The 21,691-nt window shown below is 42.2% G+C and overlaps 1 protein-coding gene across 1 annotated transcript in view; it reads left to right on the top strand.

Annotated features, from left to right (window-relative positions):
* myo10 (myosin X) overlaps positions 1–21,691 on the top strand; it is a 70,558-nt gene that overhangs the window by 23,166 nt on the left and 25,701 nt on the right. Inside the window, exons 4-18 of the mRNA XM_065266556.1 lie at positions 1,513–1,700; positions 4,116–4,253; positions 4,354–4,478; positions 5,811–5,824; positions 5,946–6,030; positions 8,627–8,730; positions 9,272–9,401; positions 9,564–9,682; positions 18,807–18,953; positions 19,046–19,146; positions 19,274–19,340; positions 19,429–19,521; positions 19,690–19,758; positions 21,185–21,267; positions 21,357–21,465. Coding sequence (XP_065122628.1) covers positions 1,513–1,700; positions 4,116–4,253; positions 4,354–4,478; positions 5,811–5,824; positions 5,946–6,030; positions 8,627–8,730; positions 9,272–9,401; positions 9,564–9,682; positions 18,807–18,953; positions 19,046–19,146; positions 19,274–19,340; positions 19,429–19,521; positions 19,690–19,758; positions 21,185–21,267; positions 21,357–21,465 — 1,572 coding nt within the window. The remainder of the gene's footprint in view (positions 1–1,512; positions 1,701–4,115; positions 4,254–4,353; positions 4,479–5,810; positions 5,825–5,945; positions 6,031–8,626; positions 8,731–9,271; positions 9,402–9,563; positions 9,683–18,806; positions 18,954–19,045; positions 19,147–19,273; positions 19,341–19,428; positions 19,522–19,689; positions 19,759–21,184; positions 21,268–21,356; positions 21,466–21,691) is intronic.

Below are 21,691 nucleotides of genomic sequence, written 5' to 3'. Positions count from 1 at the left end.
ACCCAAACTAAACTAAACCGTGGGGTACTATGCAATGGAAAAGCGCCATAAGTGCACTGACATGCTTTCTTTTAAATAAGCTTTTTTTGGTCAGGCTCTTATTTTTCAGTAATTTAACTTTGATTAAAATGAAGTGGTTATTAGTCAGTAATTATAGATGTAGACTATAGATGCCTAATTCCGATTTGTTGACCAAATCAGTTTTTTTGTTTGTTTGTTTGTTTGTTTAGACGACCCGCTTACATCCTCTTTTAAAAGCAACTTGAATCAGATATCAGCATTTACACTAAACACTTGGTGAAACAATTCCAGGTAGACGTGCAGACAGACCAGGAACAGCTTAAACCAAAGAGGAAGTTTAACTTATCAATATGCAATGGACACAGATAAAATGATTATACAATCTTTGAATACATGATACAGCTTTGTTTTTGTAACAAGAGTTCATGTCATTTGAAACTTTGCTTTTTCAATGATGTATGACATGTTTTGACACTGGAATATTCAGATTTGTCCACGAACGCATGTGTCATATTCATATGCGATTTATTTCCACATATAAATGAGGCCTGAAACTGATCTGAGAATTTCGAAATCTATGCACTTTTTTTCCTGTTTACATATTCCTGAGTCATATCTGATTTGTGCCACATGAGTGAAAAAAGTTGGAATTGAGTCGCTTCAAACATGCAGTGTAAATGGGGCCTTAGTGCATGCATGCCTTTTGGCAAAAAAAAACTTCACTTTGAATAGGACATAATAAAAAGTTGCAAAGATGCAACTAGAAACATTGCAAATGATAAAAGTCAGAATGAAGAAATTGATCCACACATTAAGGGGCACTGATAAAGTGGATTAAAGTATTTGATGAACATATAATACGTGTTGAGAGCATTCGGTTAATATAATTATATCATTTTTGACAGAGGTCCAATTTGGTGGCTTTTGCATTTGAGCTCTTCACTTGTGTATCCACCATACTAAACTTTGCATCTGATTGCAGCTTTACATTTTCATTGATTTCCTTCTGTACAATTTATTTCATTTTGTTTTATTCACATGAAAAAAGTTTAAAAATGTCCCTTTTTGCAAGTTTTGTAACAGCTTGTATGTTACATGTGGTCTTGTATCCTATACACAATGAAATTCATTTTAATTTTTAACAGCACACACTCACGTTAACTCAGTTTGTCGGGACAAACACATACATAGAGACACTCCCAGAAACACTACACAGAGGTTTTTAAAAATGCACGTGACATTGTATATTTGTATGTGGGAGTGACAGAAGTGAAGTGTGTCATGAACTCACCTGACTGTTTGACCGTTTAAATGTAGATTTGCACTTATTTGCTATTCAAATCAAAGAATTTGAACGACCAATCAAATCCATTTGCATCAGTGGTCAGTAAAGTAAGTGAGTAGACAGCAGGTGACCGTGCACGCATCCACACACAGAAAACATTTATCAAGTGTGTTAACTAAACGCTGTTTTGTCTCTTTTATTTGCAGACATATATTGGCTCTATTTTAGCAGCAGTGAACCCATATCAGTGTCTGGCCGATCTGTACGATGACACAGCCGTTGGGCGATACAGCCGACATCACCTTGGGGAGATTTCACCCCACATCTACGCCATAGCCAATGAGTGCTACAGATCGCTGTGGAAGCGTTCGAACAACCAGTGTGTGCTCATCAGGTATGTTACTGTATGAACATCGTGCTCGTAACCTTTCAGCGATTTCTGCAGACCTGTTTTGAACGCTCTGAAACATGTTTGAGCACTCATGTTCACCTACAGCTATTTGTCGGGCAGTCTGAGCCCTAAAGTCTCAGCCGAGACCTTAACCCTCACCTGTGACCTTGCACTGAGGTGCGAGGTCAAACTCATGGCTTTCCTGACAGCCCTCATTACACAAGCACGCAAGGGTTAAAGGTTACAGACTGCTGTGTTTGTACTCCACACTGCACATATCGTGCCAGGGATCTTTCATCAGTTTTAGTGAGGGTCGACACAGAGGTTACAAATTTGCTGAATTCTTGAACGTCGTGACCAATTTTAAATCCCTGAGCATGCACAGACATGGATGGATGGGGCTACCAAAAGACAAGTTTTATTCTTTTTTTTTTATAAACAAGCTGCATGCACTACTTAATCTCATTCCCTGCCCATACACAAATTAAGAACTCATTATTTGTCATGTTGCAAACCACAACAAAGAATTTCTATAGAAATCTAATACCCACAAACTACCATACCTGCTAGGTGAGAGCGCATGAAGTGCAAACAATGGGAACCAGTTTGACGCAAACATTTCAGAGAGCTTTGCACAGACACAAAATGCAAATGGACACTGATGTATATAACATAGACTAAAATGTATATCTTTATTGTGTGTATTTGGAAACCAGTAAAATATGAAAGTCATTCAATTCGATAAGCCATAGCAGTCTTTTATAAGGAAGGATAAATGTGCACAGGTATGTTTGTAGCAATAGCCAAAAATACATTGTATGGGTCAAAATGATTTTATTCAAATGTATTTATATAGCACTTTTCATAATTGTTTAATTGTTTCAAAGCCGCTTTACACTAATAAATGCAGGAAAACATTAGGATATAAAGATATAATATAACCATTGGGATATAAAGATCATGTTTCATTATCGTGGGTTCCCACCATATGCAAGTTCAACGATTTGCGCGAGTAGATCAGAGTATGCGTCCTCGCGTGGGGCGATGTGAATGTCGCAATATAACACTTGCTATTCGCCTCAAGCGCGTCTTCGCCCAAGTTGAAAATATTCAACTCAAGCAAAAAAAAAGTATGACACAAAATTAAATCCCGCGAGTAATCTAGAGCGAGTAACGCGATGCCCCGCGTTTGGTGTGTATGTAGCATAATGCTGTGTTCACACCAGCCGCGGTAGAGGCGTCAAGCGTGAGTGATTTTAATGTTAAGTCAATGTGAAGATGTGTTGACGCGCGTCTGGAGGTCTCGCAGCGCAAATGAGGTGTTTAGCGCGGTGTGGTAGACACAATTCCGCCTCATTCGTGTGTCTAGTTAGCGCGAATTGAGCATTGTTGCAGGAAACACAAGAGTTGAAAAATGTGAACTTTTGCGGAAAAACGCGCCGCGTTAACCAATCAGGAGCTTGCTCTAGTAGTGACGTGGTTACAGGAAGCGAGCGGAGTCGCAGAAGCCCCTCCCATTACACGAATTTCCGTGTGAATGTCTCGATGACTAGAATTTCACGCGCGGCTTTCACTCACGAATGAAGCGAGTAAACTCAAAATGTTTAAGCACCAAACTAGACGCGGTAGATGCGAATTTGACGCCTCAATCGCGGCTGGTGTGAACCCACAGTAAAGATATTTTGTACATTTCCTACCCTAAATATATCAAAACTTTATTTTTGTGACTGGATGCAGTTACTTAGGACAACTTTTGCGATTTTCCTCAATATTTTGGCCAAATATTGTCTTATCCTAACAAACCATACATCAATGAAAAGCTTATTTTAACTTTCAGATGATGTATAAATCTCGAATTCAAAATAATTTACCCTTATGTGTAGTCCAGGGTCACAAATAAGGATAGCAGCACACGATTTTATTTGCTAAAACAAAATAGATTAAAGTGAGTTCAAAATTATCAATTGACACTTTGTTGGTTGCCATGTTAGTGGATCATTTTCACAGTAATGGGATGCAAATTGTGTCAGTGGTTACTTTACTAGGACTGTGTTCATGCATCTACTAAAAACGCAAATTGGCTCTGTAGTTTGTTATTTTAAGTGCGGCCTGAAATTGCTGAAAAACTTTTTTCCGCAGCTGCTGTAGATATAATTTATACTTTAGGGACTTAGCAGATGATTTTATCCACAGTGACTTACACATGCAAGGAAAACAATGATTCGTCAATAATGTAGTTTAATATCTGTGTAATGATAACCTCATTTTGGCATGTCAGTAAAACTTACTAAATCCTCATTGCTGAAGAGAGACTGAATGAGTGTAGCTCTGTCTGCCTTCTGCTGGCCAAATCAGGTCATTGCAACTCATTCAGCTGAACTCACAGTCAAACGCTGATGTTTTCTGTCTGTGTTATAGTGGGGAAAGTGGAGCGGGTAAAACGGAGAGCACAAAGATGATCCTGCGCTTTCTCTCTGCAATGAGTCAGCAGAGCGTGGAGCTCTCAACCAAAAAGACTGCATCATCTTATGTAGAAAAGGCCATTCTGGAGAGCAGGTATATATTATACATTATACAACATGCAACGTTGTACGATTAAAGGAAAGACACACATACACATGCTAATCTGTCTCTGTGTGTTTCTCAATGTTTGCAGTCCTATCATGGAGGCTTTTGGGAATGCTAAAACGGTTCATAATAACAATTCTAGTCGCTTTGGGAAATTCATCCAGCTTCATTTCAGCCAGCAAGGAAACATCCAGGGGGGAAAAATCACAGATTGTATCCTCCACTGAGATATGCATGAATGTGTGTGTTTGTGCATGTGTTTTATTTCCTGCATTTTAGTTTATGTTGGGTCACAGATGCTGCTCCCCAGAAAAAAATAATATTATTTATTGTGTATAATTAGCTTCTCCAACTGAGGTTTTCTGGTTCACCAGTTAGACCAGCAGAAGTCAAACTGGGACAGCATGGAAACTATAATTGTTTTTTTCATTTCGCCATCAATTTTTACCATGGTCTATGTTTTGTCTTCAAATCAGTAAAGCAGCTGGGTTATAAGCTGTCTACACTGCAAAAATGCCTTTCTTGTTTTGTTTTCAGTAGTAGTAATATCTAAAAATTCTTAAATCAATATGTATTTTCTTGATGAGCAAAAATGACCCAAGAAAATAAGTCAAGTTTTTAGACAAAAAATAAACAATTTAATTATATTTTTGCTTAAAACAAGCAAAAATATCTGCCATGGGGTGAGAAAATTTTGCTTAAATTAAGTGTTAAAGAAAAAAGAAAACTTATTTTAAGATTTTTTTTTTCTCACCCCATTGGCAGACATTTTTGCTTGTTTTAAGCAAAAATTTACTTAAATTGTTTATTTTTTGTCTGAAAACTAAACTTATTTTCTTAGGTTTGCTCATAAAGAAAATACAAATTTTAGATATTTTTACTGGAAATAGGACAAAAATACTAAGTATGAAAGTCATTTTTTGCATTGTATGTGCTGGTTGTGACTGGCGACCCCTCAGGAACTGAAGCACAGGCACACAATGGATTCTTTAAGCACACATACAGGACATATATTATATATTGTGTCTCCAAAAGATTATATTGGATACATCCAACAGATTATAGAGTGATCAACTCAACTATAGCACATTTTTACAGTTACAGCTTTCAAAGCAGCTTTACATGAAAATAAAGTTATCAGAAAACAAAATATTATTGAATAAATAAAATTAAATGTACAGCATGCATATAGTGTAGATTATATGGCATTATTGCAAATTTTTATTGTCCTCCTTAAAAAAAACTGTACCAAAGCACTATAAACCCTTTCCCTTTTCATGGCTCTTAAAAAGAAGAGAAATTTATATAAGAAAATTGAGAATGCAATAATACCCTGAACAGGCGTGTAACATGCATGAAGATTTTAATGTTTTACCATGAGATAAACCTTAGCATTACATACTGAAAAAAGTGAAGTAGTGAAAATCCTTAAGATTGTAGTTAGATCGAAACCCTACGCTATACATTGTGTGTACATATTTTAATGTTTTAAAAACTGTATTCGTGTACATACATTTTCCTTGACTTTTAATTTTCAACACTCAGACCTTTTAGAAAAGGTGAGTTTCTTTTTATGAAGCTTATGCATGCATCATTCTTCTTTTGTTCTTTAATCTAGGCCACTGATCGTGTATTTGTTACAGACTTTACATTTATATTGTCTCTCTGTGTTTGTGTCAGAATCGAGTTGTCCGTCAGAATCCCGGTGAAAGAAATTTTCACATATTTTACGCTCTGTTGGCTGGAACCAGCGCTGAGCAGAAGGGTAAGTTTGCACTGTTTGTCGGCCTCTTCATTGTTCACAGATTTTCCATTTACATGTACTGTACACTCATGTACAATTAAATATGATGAGTTATGTAAAGCCATAGTTGGGTAAAAAAGGGACAAACCGTTGCGTTAAATTAACCCAGATTTTTTTTTATATTTGACCCAATAATGGGTTAAAACAACAAAGCATAGGTTATTACAGTGATTCTCAATTTTTTCTGAGTGCGGCCCCCTTTGTATAGGATACATTTCTTCCCAACCCCCACCCCCAAAGAAATGCATGTCATAAAACAATCATTGAATTAAACAAAACATATTAAATAATGCAATGTAGTCCTGTTGGTTGGTAACTATATTTTTCTGAGGTTTGATTACACATAACTTATGATAAAGAAATGTTTTTGTAACATTTCACAAAGCTGGGGCCCCCAGTTTGGGAACAACTGGGTTATTACAACCCAATAGGGTTGGGGTTATCCCTTTTTGCCCCAATGCTGGTTTAAAACTTACCCAGCATTTTTAAGAGTGTACAGTATGCATTTGGTGTGATGCATACTATATATATATATATATATATATATATATATATATATATATATATATATATATATATATATATATATATATATATATATATATATATATATATATATATATATATATATATTTATATATTTATTTATATATATGTATATATATATGTATATGAATATGTCATATATATATATATTTATTTATATATATGTATATGTATATGAATATGTCATATATATATATGAATGTGAGACTAAAGTACAGAATGTGTTTCACCTGTTAAAACATACACAATTTAACAACTCAATGGATCAACACGTTTGTATTTTAATTCTTCTATCTAATGGGAGCATATTGAGACAATTGTTTGACAAGTATTAAGTGATTAATTGTGTCCTGATGCATTAATTGTTCAGACATCAAAAGCATTAAAGCATCAGAAGTCTTGCATTTGGAGACTGCACACATAGGTCAGGATAAAAAGTTGTTGATCTTTGTTGGTAAAGCATGTATGTGAAAACATAATCAAATGTATATAATGGGGATGCACAGAAATAAAGAAATTACAAAATGTATAAAAAAGAACAAAGTTGCACATTCAGTAAGGTCTGAAATTAGCATTAGGTACAGAAATCACATTAAATGAACAGCACTTTTGGGAGTACTTCGACTCGGCGCAGTAACACCCTCCTCTCCCATTATGAGAGGGAGAAGGGGAGCGGATTTTTCAGGCGAGTCGAAGTACTCCCAAAAGTGCTGTTCCGCCATACAATATAGTTCCTCTATTAAATCCGCTTAGAAAAGCGCTACGTTTTATTTTGTACCACCAAACTTGCTCGTATAACTACTCGTCTTAAATAGGAAAAACGTTGATGTGTTTGGTCACTTCTAACTTTATCTCTGAGTGGTACCATTGAATGAATGGGGCTAAGCTAAATGCTATCGAAGTGTCGCAGCGCGCTCCAGCGCTTACGTGCACACACACAGATGATAGAGGGATGTATCAACTCTTCTTAGTTAAGGTAATAACATATTTTAATATTGAAAATGAGTAGACTATTCCTTTAAGTAGTTTAATTGAGGTTACTGTCTCTTTAAGACCAAATAAGCACAGACTAGTTTCTGACTGTAATCTAAACACACACTTAAAACATTAACAAATGTTTTTATAAGAAAAAGAATACTGTGGAGAACTGTGTTTTGTTTGTATGTGCCCTGTCAATAACAACATTTTTAAACGCGTCTCCATGTATGCACTACTGAGTGCACTTAAACCCACGCGCACACACAGACGGACGGCAAATTCCAAACAGCGCAGCATAAACAGTCCCTCCACATAAAAACATTACGTTGTTTTTCATTGCTCTATTCGCCAAATGTATTTTAGTGCAACTCTCTCTAAAGTTTACACATCAAGAGTTTTGATCTTTGAAGGGCATAGGGATGATCAGATCTGACTGGAGCTGGACCGGATACATTCAACCGCATGTGCGTCTGTGCCATAGTACAGAAAGCTGCTTACTTTAGCGCCTTTTTGTGGTTAAATTGTTTAAAATCACTTGAATGTTAACATTTGCAAGCTTTTGAAACACGTGCAAATGATAAACTTTCCCTACTTAAATTTGCGTATTAATCCGCAACTCGCATGCGAGCCGATCCATGATCCGTACTGATTCACGACCTCGGGAGCTAGGGAACGAATTGAGACATAGGGATACTGAAAAACGTCCACACCGCAGACATGTTGCTTCAGACAAGCACCTGCAGGTCACGGTTTCTGCGTCATCACAACATTTTGGCCGTATTGTTTCGTGATAAAAGTCTTTCGGTGGCCGAATATTCGGTGCATCCCTAGTAAATAAAATGTTAGATTTTGTACTTTTGCCTTATATTTTTCTCACATTTTGTCCGCACAACGAACAGGGCAATTTTGTGTTTAATATAAAGTTTCCTCTTTACTCAATAAAGTTACTGTCAGAAGGTCACAGTGATTCAGTCCTGTTTGTTACACGGTATCAGTTTGTTTAAGGTCTCTCTCTACACTGGTTTTCTCACAGAGGCGTTTTCTCTCTCACCTCCTGAGAACTTTCATTATCTGGCTCAGTCAGGATGTATGAAGGACAAAGCCATCGATGACTCTGAGACTTTTCAGGAAGTGCTGGTGAGACAGTCACAACACAACAACACATTAGTTTACATTACTATGAACTGTACAGCATATGAGTTTTTCTACACCCAAACAAAAATGTGACCCCAAATTCTGCCTCATAATCTCATTGAGATGTGGGGCAAAAAAGTTTGATTTCAATCATGGCCTTACTCATTCAATATTAAAGATATCAAGGTTATATTTTCACATTTTTATGTAGAAAGCAGTACAATACTCTAGCTGAGTTTTCAGACTGGGTCACAAATGATTAACAAATTATTACATTGCTTATCATAAACAATTATTGCACCATTACATTTTTATTTGCCTTAGTACTGGTTATTAAAGTTGCCAAACTACATTAATAAGTGATTGTAATAATCAAATTTTGTTTTACAACGTAATGGTTGATGTATGATTGTTGTGTGTTCTCACGTGCATGTTTATCAGCTACATTGAACAACATACTGAAGTTTTAAATGTGTCTAACCCAATCAGATTTTAAAATGGTTCTTGTTATTTATTTACTTGTTTACTGTGTGTTGTGTGTCAGAACGCTCTGAGAACGATGCAGTTTGGGGAAGAAAACATCAAGGAGGTGTTGAAGCTCTTGTCAGGAATTTTGCATGTGGGGAACATTGAGTTTTTAACTGCGGGTGGAGCTCAGGTTTGCTCTAAAACAGGTAAGGATGCACATTTGCATTCTTTCTTTACCGTTTATGTTTATTGCTTCTTTGATTTTTTTTTATTGGCTCATTTCTCCGTTTATCACTCTTCTATGCTTCCAGTAATGGCAACTGTATGTTGTATTTTAATAAAACTGACCTGAACATCTGTCTGTGTAGCTCTCAGTAAATCTGCAGATCTCTTGGGTTTGGATTGTGCCCAGTTTGCTGAAGTTTTGACTCACAAATCCATGATCCTCAGAGGAGAAGAGATCAGCACACCTCTTACTGTCGAGCAGGTGATTTGATGTTTAAATTGTAAAGTTATCCTATTTAAACACAATAACTGAATTTAAAAGAAATAAAGGATTTTAATAGGTTATCCTAATAAACGTTACTGTGAACTCATTCATTCTGGTGCCTGTGTACGGCACGCTCTCTCAGTTTAACGTCGTTCAATAGGGTGCCAGATTTGTATATTCTTCCAGGCGAAAACCCGACTAAAACGCACTGTAAACAGGCCTTAATGTGTAGCGGAAAAAACACCCAATCTGGCAACACCGCCACCACTCGGTGTTCACCAGTCACGCTGCATGCGTCATCACAACAACACAGACGCTGCTGAAATTCCTGCCGCGCAACTCAAATAGTTTAACATTAAATAACATCATATTTGTCCTAAATCGTTAACGATTAACATAGGCTGCTAACGCATATTCCGGATCTTGAAATAGACTTTGACTAAGCTCACGCTATTTAACGTGCACGTGCACGTGTGCAGTACCTGCGAGTTGTCAAACACGCAATGCCTCGCAGCGCTTCTCGCCCGGGGTGCGACCCCCACCCAGCTAGCCTTTCAAAGTATGTGTAAGCAAATACAAAAATTAAAGACAGTCAATGCTTAATGTAAACCCTGGTTGGATAAGGATTTAAAGTTGGACATGAAGATGAAATCTGACACATTTAGCTTCAGTGTTAAAACTGATCAAATAATTGCTGTCTGTGGTGGTTCTATATGGGCTATAATGGCAATCATTTAAAAAAAATAATATGGGAAAAAATAACTATAAATTAGTTCATTTTTGGAACTGTGACCTAGTTTAACATTTTCAAATATGAACTGAACTAGTTCATTTTAAAATTTGTGAACTGTGAACTAAACTAGTTCATGTAGAAAGTGAACTTTCCCAACACTAAGAATATGTATATAAATAATTATGATTAGGTTAGGTTAAGAAACCTGTTGTACTGATGTGATGACCAGTTATAGTTTTAGTGCTAGTAAGACTATTTAGATGTGCAGATTAATTCAGGACTTTGTGTAGACATATTTTATAATAAGTATTATGAGGTGGTCCGCGAAAATTCTTGATTACAAATAGTGGTCCACACACACAAAAAGTTTGAAAACCCCTACGATCCCAAATGAGGCATAAGGGTCTTGTTTAATGGAACGATTATTATTTTTACAAAATATGTACTTTTAAACCACAACTTCTCGTCTTGCACTAGCTGTGTGATGCACCAGCGAGACCTTACGTACTACGTAATCACATCGAAAGGTCACGTGTTACATATGTGAAATGCACACTTGCGGACCATTTTAAACAATAAACTGACACAAAGACATTAATTAGTATCAATTCACACACAACAAAGTCAGAACGGTCCTCTTTCTTCACATTTGTAAACAATGGAGCAGTAGTTTCGCGTGACCATTTGACTATGTAATGTGTAAGATAATGCTGGCACGTTACACGGCTTTTGCAAGACAAGAAGTTGTGGTTTAAAAGTAATTTTTTGCGAAATGGCTATTGTTTTGCTAGATAAGACCCTTATGCCTCAGTTGGGAACGTTTATAGCCCTTTGAAACTGTTGAAGTCCACTTTATGGAGATAAATCCTGGAATGCTTTCCACAAAAAACTTTGTTCTCTACTGAACAAAGAAAAACAAACATCTTGGATGACATTGGGGTGAGTAAATGATCAGAATTTGTTTTATGAAAGTGGAGTTATCCTTTAATAAAACGCCTCTAGTTATCGAATTACCACAAAAGTTACCACAAAGTTGGTTTAACTTAAAAAAGTAAGTTACCTTGTTGCCTTAAAATTTAATTTAGAGTTAATTTAACCTAAAAATATAGTTTTTTACACAAATGTTTGTGTTAACTAACATTTTTAAGTTGAATGAACTTAAAAAGGATTTTCTTAAAATAAAATCCAGATAGTTTACTGACCACCATGTCATCCAAAATGTTGATGTCTTTCTTTGTTCAGTTGAGAAGAAATTATGCTTTTTGAGGAAAACATTCCAGGATTTTTCTCATTTTAATGGACTTTAATGGACCCCAACACTTCACAATTTTAATGCAGTTTAAAATTGCAGTTTCAAAGGACTCTAAACTATCTCAAACGAGGCATAAGGGTCTTATCTGTGTGATGAGCCGGCGCGAATGCAAAGCTATGCCCCAGTGTTTACAAGTGTGGAGAAAGAGGACCGTTACGACATTGTTGTATGTTGAATGATACTAATTAATGTCTTTGTGTCCGTTTATTGTTTAAAATGGTCCACAAATGTGCGTTTCATATATGTAACACGTGAGCTTTCGACATTATGCAATTACGTGATGTCGCACTGGTGCATCACAGGACCGGAGAAAGACGAGAAGTTGTGGTTTAAAAGTGCGGGGTTTTTTTGGTTGCCAAAAATGAAAAATGGTTCGCTTGGTAAGACCCTTATGCCTCGTTTAAGATCGTTCAGAGTCTTTTGAAGCTGCATTGAAACTGCAATATTAAACTGCATTAAAACGTCTCGGTTACGGATGTAACCCTCGTTCCCTGAAGGAGGGAACGGAGACGTCACGTCGTGACCGACGAATTGGGAACTCGCTTAGAGAGACCAATCTGCTTCGAATACTACTAAAACGCCAATGAACTTGGCATTGAGATATTTGCATAATGCTGGCGCCGCCCCGCCAGGTGCGTATATAAGCAGCAGGTGCAAATAGGGAAATTAGCTTCTTTTTCGCTGAGAAAGCCGGAAAGTGTGACCGGCCGTAACAGCAGGTGGCAGCACCTGTGGCGACGGGACGTGACGTCTCCGTTCCCTCCTTCAGGGAACGAGGGTTACATCCGTAACCGAGACGTTCCCTTTCAGTCGGTCACTACGACGTCACGTCGTGACCGACGAATTGGGAATCCCTATCAAAACGCCACTAGGGGCTGACCTCTTCCAGTGACTGCGTAAAAGCCCTCCGGTTCCACTTAAGGAGGAGGAGGTAGGTTTTAAGGCAGAAGGCCGGGCACTAGATGTTCCTTTAACCCCACAGAAGTGCCAGCGACTGGGAAGCGCCCTACCTGAGCGGGATAGGAACGCTGCGGAAGCCACCGCCCGTCTTAAGGGCTAATGGTGGGCGAAAGTCAACCGTAGTTGAGGAATAAAGACAGCCGTGGCTGTGTAAGCAAAGCAGTGCTCTGCTAAGGGAAACGTGGGCTGGTAGGATTAACCCCACGGAAAAATACTCACAAAGGAACCCGGTGGGACACAATGTGGAGCCCGAGCCAGACACGTAGGTTCGCGAGGATACAGCTAGTGAAAGGCTGACAGCCAATGCTCCGCAACAAAGGCTGCCAAGGCAGCGGAGGAAGAACAATTCAAACCATTACGCATTTTTGTTCTGAAGGCCTTCCATACTGACACAGTTATGAAGCATCAGTTGGAGGCTGCAAGCCGACCTGCGAGACTGTTCTCCGTGCTCCCCCTGGTGAGGAAAGAACACGAGAGGATACAGGCTCGATACGAACACTGTAAAATCTAATGAACGTATTAGGTGTCGCCCAACCAGCAGCTCTACAGATGTCTGTTAGCGAGGAACCACGAGCTAAAGCCCAAGATGAGGCAACACTCCGTGTGGAGTGCGCTCTCAAATTAAAGGGGCAAGGGATACCCTGAAGATTATAAGCCAGGGCGATAGTATCAACTATCCAATGAGACATCCTCTGCTTAGTGACAGCTTTCCCTTTCTGCTGGCCACCATAACAAACAAAGAGCTGGTCTGAGGTCCTGAGGCTTTGCGTGCGATCCACGTAGAGTCGCAGTGCGCGTACGGGGCACAACAAAGCCATGGTTGGGTCTGCGTCCTCCGGAGGCAGCGCTTGCAAGCTCACCACTTGATCTCTGAAAGGAGTAGTGGGAACTTTGGGCACGTAGCCTGGTCTGGGCCTCAATGTTACGCTTGAGGCAGCAGGACCAAACTGAAGGCACGAGTCGTCAACAGAGAATGCATGTAAATCCCCTACTCTCTTCACTGAGGCCAATGCTAGCAGGGTCAGAGCTTTCATTGATAAAAGCTTCAGACTCGCAGACTGCAAAGGCTCGAACGGGGGGGCCTGAAGGGCTTTCAGCACCATGGACAGGTCCCAGGGAGGAATAGAAGGAGGGCGCGAGGGGTTTAGCCTACGAGCGCCTCTTAAAAATCTAATAACCAAATCATGCTGGCCAACTGATCTGCCGTTAATAAGTGAGTGATGAGCAGAAATAGCAGCGATATCAACTTTAATGGTGGAGGGTGACAGCCTACCGTCTAACCTATGTTGAAGATATAAAAGCACGATGTTAATAGGGCATTCTCTGGGGTCCTCGCGTTGCGAAGAGCACCAGGTGACGAAAAGGTTCCATTTAAACGCGTAAGCCCGTCTCGTAGACGGAGCTCGTGCCGCGTTGATTGTGTTAGATACCGCTTGCGGTAAATCACCTAAACCTTGCGCGCGCTCAACGACCACACATGGAGATCCCACAGGTCGGGGCGCGGGTGCCATAATGTGCCCCCTCCTTGAGAAAGAAGGTCCTTCCTCAGGGGAATCCGCCAGGGAGGGGCTGTCGCGAGGAGCATTAACTCTGGAAACCAATTCTTGCTCGTCCAATATGGGGCGATCAGTAAAAGGCTCTCCTCGTCCTGCCTGACTTTGCACAGTGTCTGTGCGATTAAGCTCACTGGGGGGAATGCGTATTTGCGCATCCCCGAGGCCAGCTGTGTGCCAATGCGTCCACACCGAGGCTGCCCTCGGTTAGTGAATAAAATAGGCGACAGTGGGTATCGTCTGGCGACGCAAACAGGTCTATCTGCGCACGACCGAACTTCTTCCAAATTAGCTGGACCGTCTGGGGGTGGAGTCGCCATTCGCCGGGGCGCGCAGCTCGAGAAAGCGCGTCCGCTGCTGTATTGAGCGAGCCCGGAATGTGAATGGCACGAAGGGACCTCAGATGCTTCTGACTCCAAAGGAGGAGATGACGAGCGAGATGCGACAGGTGACGGGAGCGCAAACCGCCTTGACGGTTGATATACGCAACGGTCGCAGTGTTGTCGGTGCGTACTAGTACATCCTTCCCTCGCAGCTCCGTAGCGAAGCGTACAAGTCCCAGATATACTGCCCACAACTCTCGGCAATTGATATGCCAGTGCAACTGGGGTGCTGTCCACACCCCTGAAGCCGTAAGCTCGTCGTACGTGGCACCCCAGCCCGTGTCGGACGCATCTGTATGTACAACAGCATGCCGAGCGATCTGTCTCATGGACACACCAGACCTGAGAAACGCGGGGTCCGACCACGGGGGGAATGTTAGACGACACGCAGGTGTAATGGTTACACGATGGATGCCGGCGCGCCACGCTCTCCTCGGGACTCGATCGTGAAGCCAACGCTGAAGCGGTCTCATATGGAGCAGCCCGAGCGGTGTCACGGCCGCTGCTGCTGCCATATGCCCCAGGAGCTTTTGAAATTGTTTCAGCGGGACCGCATTCTTCCCTCGGAATGAACCGAGGCAAGTCAGAATTGACTGGACGCGCTCTTCTGTCAAACGCGCCGATAAATCGATCGAGTCCAGTTCCATCCCGAGAAAAGAGATCCTCTGCGTGGGGCAGAGTTTGCTCTTTTCCCAGTTGACCCGAAGACCCAAACGGGCGAGATGCCGAAGCGTTAAATCTCTGTGTTCGCAAAGCGTCCGTCGAGAATGCGCTATTATAAGCCAATCGTCGAGGTAAGCCAATATGCGAACGCCGCTCTCTCTGAGGGGTTTTAACGCCGCCTCCACTACTTTCGTGAACACACGGGGAGAGAGGGATAGCCCGAACGGTAAAACTTTGTACTGGTATGCCCGTCCCTCGAATGCAAACCGGAGAAACGGTCTGTGACGAGGGAGAATGGACACATGAAAGTACGCGTCTTTCAGGTCTATAGCCGCAAACCAATCTTGGGGGCGAATTGAATTGAATATTTGCTTCGGTGTTATCATCCTGAAAGACCTCCTCTGCAGAGATTTGTTCAGAACGCGCAAATCCAAGATCGGTCGTAACCCCCCGCCCTTTTTGGGTACTATAAAATACGGGCTGTAGAAGCCCGATCTCATCTCGGTTGGAGGGACCGGCTCGATCGCGTCCTTCGCCAGCAGGACTTCGACCTCTGCACGCAGTACATGTGCATCGGACGCTTTCACCGTGGTGAAACGAATGCCCGAGAATTTGGGTGTGTGCCGGTTGAATTGTATTTCGTAACCGAGGCGGACAGTGCGTAAAACCCAACGAGACGGGCTGGGAAGCTGAAGCCAAGCCCCCAGGGACCGTACGAGGGGAATTAACGGCACTACCGGGGTACCCGCGGGGGGGCGGCGGAGCGGGACAGGTGGTACTGCCGGTACGTCTGCTGGAACAGCATAAGTATCTACAGTATGTGTGTGTGAGACACTGACCTGAGCCCGCTGAGGGTGACGGTCGTCTGGTCTCCTCAGCGGAGAGCACAGACTCCGATGAGGGTGCTGGTGGTCCCGTCTCCTCAGCGGAGAGCTGGAACTCCTCAGAACACCCGCTGGCGATAGAGGAGAGGGAGGAAGAGCATGTGAATGCCCGCTCACATCTCTCTCGATCCTCTGAAGACCTGGAGAAGGAATAGGAATGCACTCTTTTTGTGGTTTTGTGGGTGCCGGCTGAGAAGCCGGCGGAACAAAAACAAAACGAAACCAAGGATTCTCCATCCGGCCCTCTACCGGTGGAGGGAGCGATGCCGTCACCGTCTCCCGAAGAGTGATCCCATCCGATTCCAGGTCGCCCGTCTCAGGGCCGCTTCGATTTCCGTTTACCACGGGAAGCGGGCGGGGCGGGCTGCCGACGGCTGTTCCCCCTCCGTGGCCTGGAAGATGTTCTAGTGGGGGGGGTGGAGGCAGCCGCCGCAGGGCGCCCTCGGCGAGGAGCAGACGGGCCCGCCGGCGCTGGAGGGCGAGATGCAGGTCGCTTGCGCCGGGGCATGATCTGAGCGATCGCCTCTGTCTGCTTCTGGGCGGCGGAGAACTGCTGGGCGAAGGACTCCACCGACTCACCGAAAAGGCCAGCCTGCGACACTGGAGCGTCCAAGAACTTGTTCTTCTCCGCATCCGACATGTCCGCCAGACATAGCCATAAGTGGCGTTCCTGGACCATCATCGTGGACATGGCACGACCAATCGCCTGCGCTGTCACCTTCGTAGCGCGAAGAGCCAGGTCAGTGGCAGCCCGGAGCTCCGAAAGGACAGGCGAGTCGTGTCCTCCCTCGTGCAGATCCCTCAAGGCTTTGGCTTGGTGAACCTGCAGCAACGCCATTGCGTGCAGGGCTGAGGCCGCCTCTCCACATGCCTGGTGGGCAGCGCCCGTTAAACCGGAGGACTGTCTGCAGGCACGAGAGGGGAGGGTTGGGCGGTCCTTCCAAGAGGGAGCGTGTGCCGGACACAGCTGCATCGCGACAGCACGCTCCACGGGAGGGATCCCCGTATAACCCTTAGCGGCTCCACTGGTGAGGGAGGTGAGGGGGAGGGCTGAAACGGCCGTAATCTCGTGGAAAACGGCGACTTCCAGGTTCTAGTCAGCTCCTCGTGCACCTCGGGGAAGAAAGGCACCGGTGGAGAGAGTTGTGAAACCCGGGCAGCTCCAAAGAACCAATCATCCAGGCGGGACGGTTCGGGCTGAGGGGGGGGAACCCACTCTAACCCTACGGTCTCCGCCGCTCGAGCGAGCACGGCCACCATCTCTGGATCGAACTCCGGCGTCCCAACCCAACCAGAGGGAGGAAGGGCGTCGGGGTCCACGTCAGGGGGAGGAGGCCCACCCTCGGATGCTGCAGCGTCGGTGGACCCGGAGGGCGGCACGATGGATTCTAGAGACATCGTAGAACACGACGCTGAAGTCTCCATCGGCACATCAACCGGCTGTGGATGAGGAGGCTGAGAGCCTGAGGACGAATCCCCCGCTCGGCTCAGCACAGTGATGCGCAGGTCGTCCTTCGAGAGCTTCACAGCCGCACCGTGGCGGCGTTCAGCACTCGCATGACGAGGGTTGCGTTTTTCCCGGAGGAAAGACAACCGTCTGCGCAAATCCACAAGGGACATGTTCTCGCAGTGAGAACACTTACCCCCAGCGAACGCTGCCTCTGCGTGCTCGATGCCCAAACACGAAAGACAACGCTCGTGACCGTCCTTCGGACCCATGTATTTGCCGCACCCAAGATCGCACGGACGAAAAGCCATCCTGAAAAGGACGGTGATGTCCGGATATACGAGAGAGTGGCTGCCTTTAACAAGGCACAAAGCTCTCTCGTATCACTCTTTTAGGGAAATTCACTCAGATGCTCAGTTGATGATGCGCACAGGGAAGGCAACGCACACACTACTCAAAACAACAAAACAGGTGTAGAGCCGTGGAATTAAGCGAGGCGTCCGCTGTGGTACTGCTAGTCCAACCAACTTCAGCAATCGAATCCCACCAGAGTAAAGTAGCTTCTCAGTAGCAGATACTGCCGGCTTTCGAAGCGATAAAAAGCTAATTTCCCTATTTGCACCTGCTGCTTATATACGCACCTGGCGGGGCGGCGCCAGCATTATGCAAATATCTCAATGCCAAGTTCATTGGCGTTTTAGTAGTATTCGAAGCAGATTGGTCTCTCTAAGCGAGTTCCCAATTCGTCGGTCACGACGTGACGTCGTAGTGACCGACTGAAAGGGAACTGTTAAGTGTTGGGGTCTATTAAAGTCCATTAAAATGAGAAAAATCTTGGAATGTTTTCCTCAAAAAACATAATTTATTCTCGACTGAACAAAGAAAGACATCAACATTTTGGATGACATGGTTGTGAGTAAATTATCTGGATTTTTTTTAAGAAAATGGACTAATCCTTTAAAAGACAGCCAGGTATATTACTTTTTTAAGTTGAACCAACTAATAATTTTTACAGGGCAAGCACCGCAAGCACAAACAATTGTGTATATTATTTTATAAACTTCAATTTCAATAGAGGATGTATGATCCCAAATGTGATATTAAACATGATTTTTATGATGTTTTCAATGACTGTGTGTATTATTAGTTTGTGAAAACAAATGTAAAATGCGCGTGTGTTTTACAGGCGGTGGACTCCAGGGACTCTATGGCGATGGCTCTCTATTCTCAGTGTTTCGCTTGGATCATTCGTAAATTAAACAGCCGTATCAATGGTATTGAAGACTTCAGATCCATCGGCATCCTTGACATATTCGGCTTTGAAAACTTTGAGGTGAGATTTCTGCTGGCCCGTTTCATACGCAGGTTTTATCCTCCTGTGCATTTGCAATGTGACTTCCCATCGGTTGTGTTTCCTTCTCTCAGGTGAACCGGTTTGAGCAGTTCAACATCAACTATGCAAATGAAAAACTGCAGGAGTATTTCAATAAGCACATTTTCTCCCTGGAACAACTTGAGTACAACAAGTTAGTCATCTTTAGTACCGCAAACTCAGCACATCACCGACATCACCACACCTGTTTGTGCTTAACACACCTAAACTACACTACCTACCTTTTATTTTTTATTTCCTGTGTTTGTATTTGATCACAGAGAAGGACTGGTCTGGGATGATGTCAACTGGATGGACAACGGAGAGTGCCTTGATCTTATAGAAAAGGTAAAGACGTATAAAGGTGCAAATGCAACACTGGCTACATTCGGTTGTTTCACATCTGAGCCTGTATGTGCATTTATGTTTTCTGCAGAAGTTGGGTCTGCTGGCTCTCATAAATGAGGAAAGTCATTTTCCTAAAGGCACAGATGAAACACTGCTGGAAAAACTCCATAGTCAGCATTCTGTACGTCTTCACAAACACACACATTATCAGTTATAGACCAGAGCATGTGACCAAGTATTTAAGCAAGTGTCACATTTTAAGAACCACAATGATTCACGACTGACCTCTTGGATGTTTGGGAACTTTAATAGCAATCGGTGATATGATTTTCTTTCCATGTCTCTGTAGAGGAATCAGTTTTATGTTAAACCCCGTGTTGCAGTTCATCAGTTTGGCATCAAGCACTATGCAGGAGAGGTACAGTACATTTTCCACTGTGTTTAATCTGAATTCATGGTGTTTACAGGAATATGCTGTATTTTTATTGCATAATTTAGATTTGCACGATTTGGATTTAAAGATGTAGTTACAGGAGACACTTTCGAAAAACAATATTAGACTTAAAATTATTTATTAACTTTATGATTTCACATAGCCTTTAATTAAAGGAGTATCTTATTAATAACCATTTCTTTGAAAGGATAGTTTGATCATTTGTGACCATGGCTAAATAAATAAGCTATCCATTGATGTATGGTTTGTTAGGAAAGGACAGTATTTGGTTGAGACACAAATATTAAAACATCTGGCATTTGAGGGTGCACTAAAAATCACCTTAACCAAATGAACACATATTACGAATGATAAATACATATTTGATATATTTACAGTAGGACATTTTTATTAAACATGTTCTTAATATCCTAATGATTTTTGGCATTAAAAAAATCGATATTTTGGCCCATACAATGTATTGTTGGCTATTGCTACAAATGGCGCATTTCCATTGCATAGTACCCCACAGTTTGGTTTGGGTCGGGTCAGCTCACCTTACTTTGGCTTGGTTAGCTTTTCCATCGAGTTTAGTGACACTTCGGAGTGGGAGGGATTATAGGCGTTCGTTATATTTGTGCTACCCACTGCTGTGACATCATACAAGTGAGAGCGTCCCATACATTCATTTATTTCTCAGTCCGCCACAAAATTAAAATTGACCACCACAAATAGATTTTTGCACATCGCGTATATCCCTACATCTGTCTCACATGACAGTTTCTGTTCAGACACCCGTGGCGTCGGTGTATGTTTTTCATTGCTAAAGGGAGTTTAGGAACGTACAGCAAAGCAGAAATGACAACAGGTTTACTAGAGACAGCACAAGCTAGCACAAAAGTAAAGCTAATCTTACATTATAGTGACGATTCTCTCAGACCAATCAGTGATCGACAGTGTTTTCGTGTCACATTTTGGTATCAGCTCGGGTTGCTTGGAACCCCAGCTGAGGTGCTACTAAAAAAAGTATAGTGTACTACGTACTGCACCCAGGGAAAAGCCCCCAAAAGTAAGCTAACCCGACCCAAACCGTGGGGTACTATGCAATGGAAAAGCGCCAAAATAGACCCGTGTGACCCGTGGTTTTGTGGTCAAGACCCAAATTTTCTATTTTGCTTTTTAAATGGTATAGTGTGTACAATTTGCATGTTGTTCACTTAAAAATGTGTAAAGTTGAAATACAAGAAAGGATTTTCATAAAGTAAAGGTATGTTTTGAAAAAAGCCTAATCACATTCAGTGTAATATCTCTCTCTCATTATATTAGGTGTGATGTGTACTGGATATATAGTGGAGATATAAACGTAGTCAGCATCAGTGGTCTCTTATGCACTTCCTTGTTTTGTTTGCAGGTTGTATATGACGTACGAGGGATCCTAGAGAAGAACAGAGACACGTTCAGAGATGATATTCTCAACTTACTCAGGGAAAGCAGGTGTGTGCATATGTTAGTCTGCATGCATTTGTGTGCAGTTGTGTAACTGCTTTCTGTGACGACGTGTTCACACCCTCCTGTTTCATTAGGTTGGATTTTGTGTATGAACTCTTTGAGAGAGTCAACACGTGGACGGGGCAGGACACAGTCAAGTGTGGATCAAAGTATCGCCGACCTACTGTTAGCTCCCAGTTTAAGGTAAAAACTCTTATAATGCTCATTTTCTACATTTAAAAGGCAAATACTACTCTATATACTGTATGTTCAAATAGGTTTAAGAGGGCTTAAGGTCTTGTAACGTGCATATGTGTGCAATTTGTTTAATTGTGCAGAATAAGTGCTCTTATCAGAAACTTGATTATTAAAGACTTCTATATATCTGCAGTCTGGTGCGGCAATCCAAAGAGATTAACATTAATAACAT

This window comes from Paramisgurnus dabryanus, chromosome 6 (assembly GCF_030506205.2).
Source record: "Paramisgurnus dabryanus chromosome 6, PD_genome_1.1, whole genome shotgun sequence".
Classification (NCBI taxonomy): Eukaryota; Metazoa; Chordata; class Actinopteri; order Cypriniformes; family Cobitidae; genus Paramisgurnus; species Paramisgurnus dabryanus.
The sequence above is the reverse complement of the archived record's forward strand: the minus strand, read 5'-3'. Positions and strand labels throughout refer to the sequence as shown.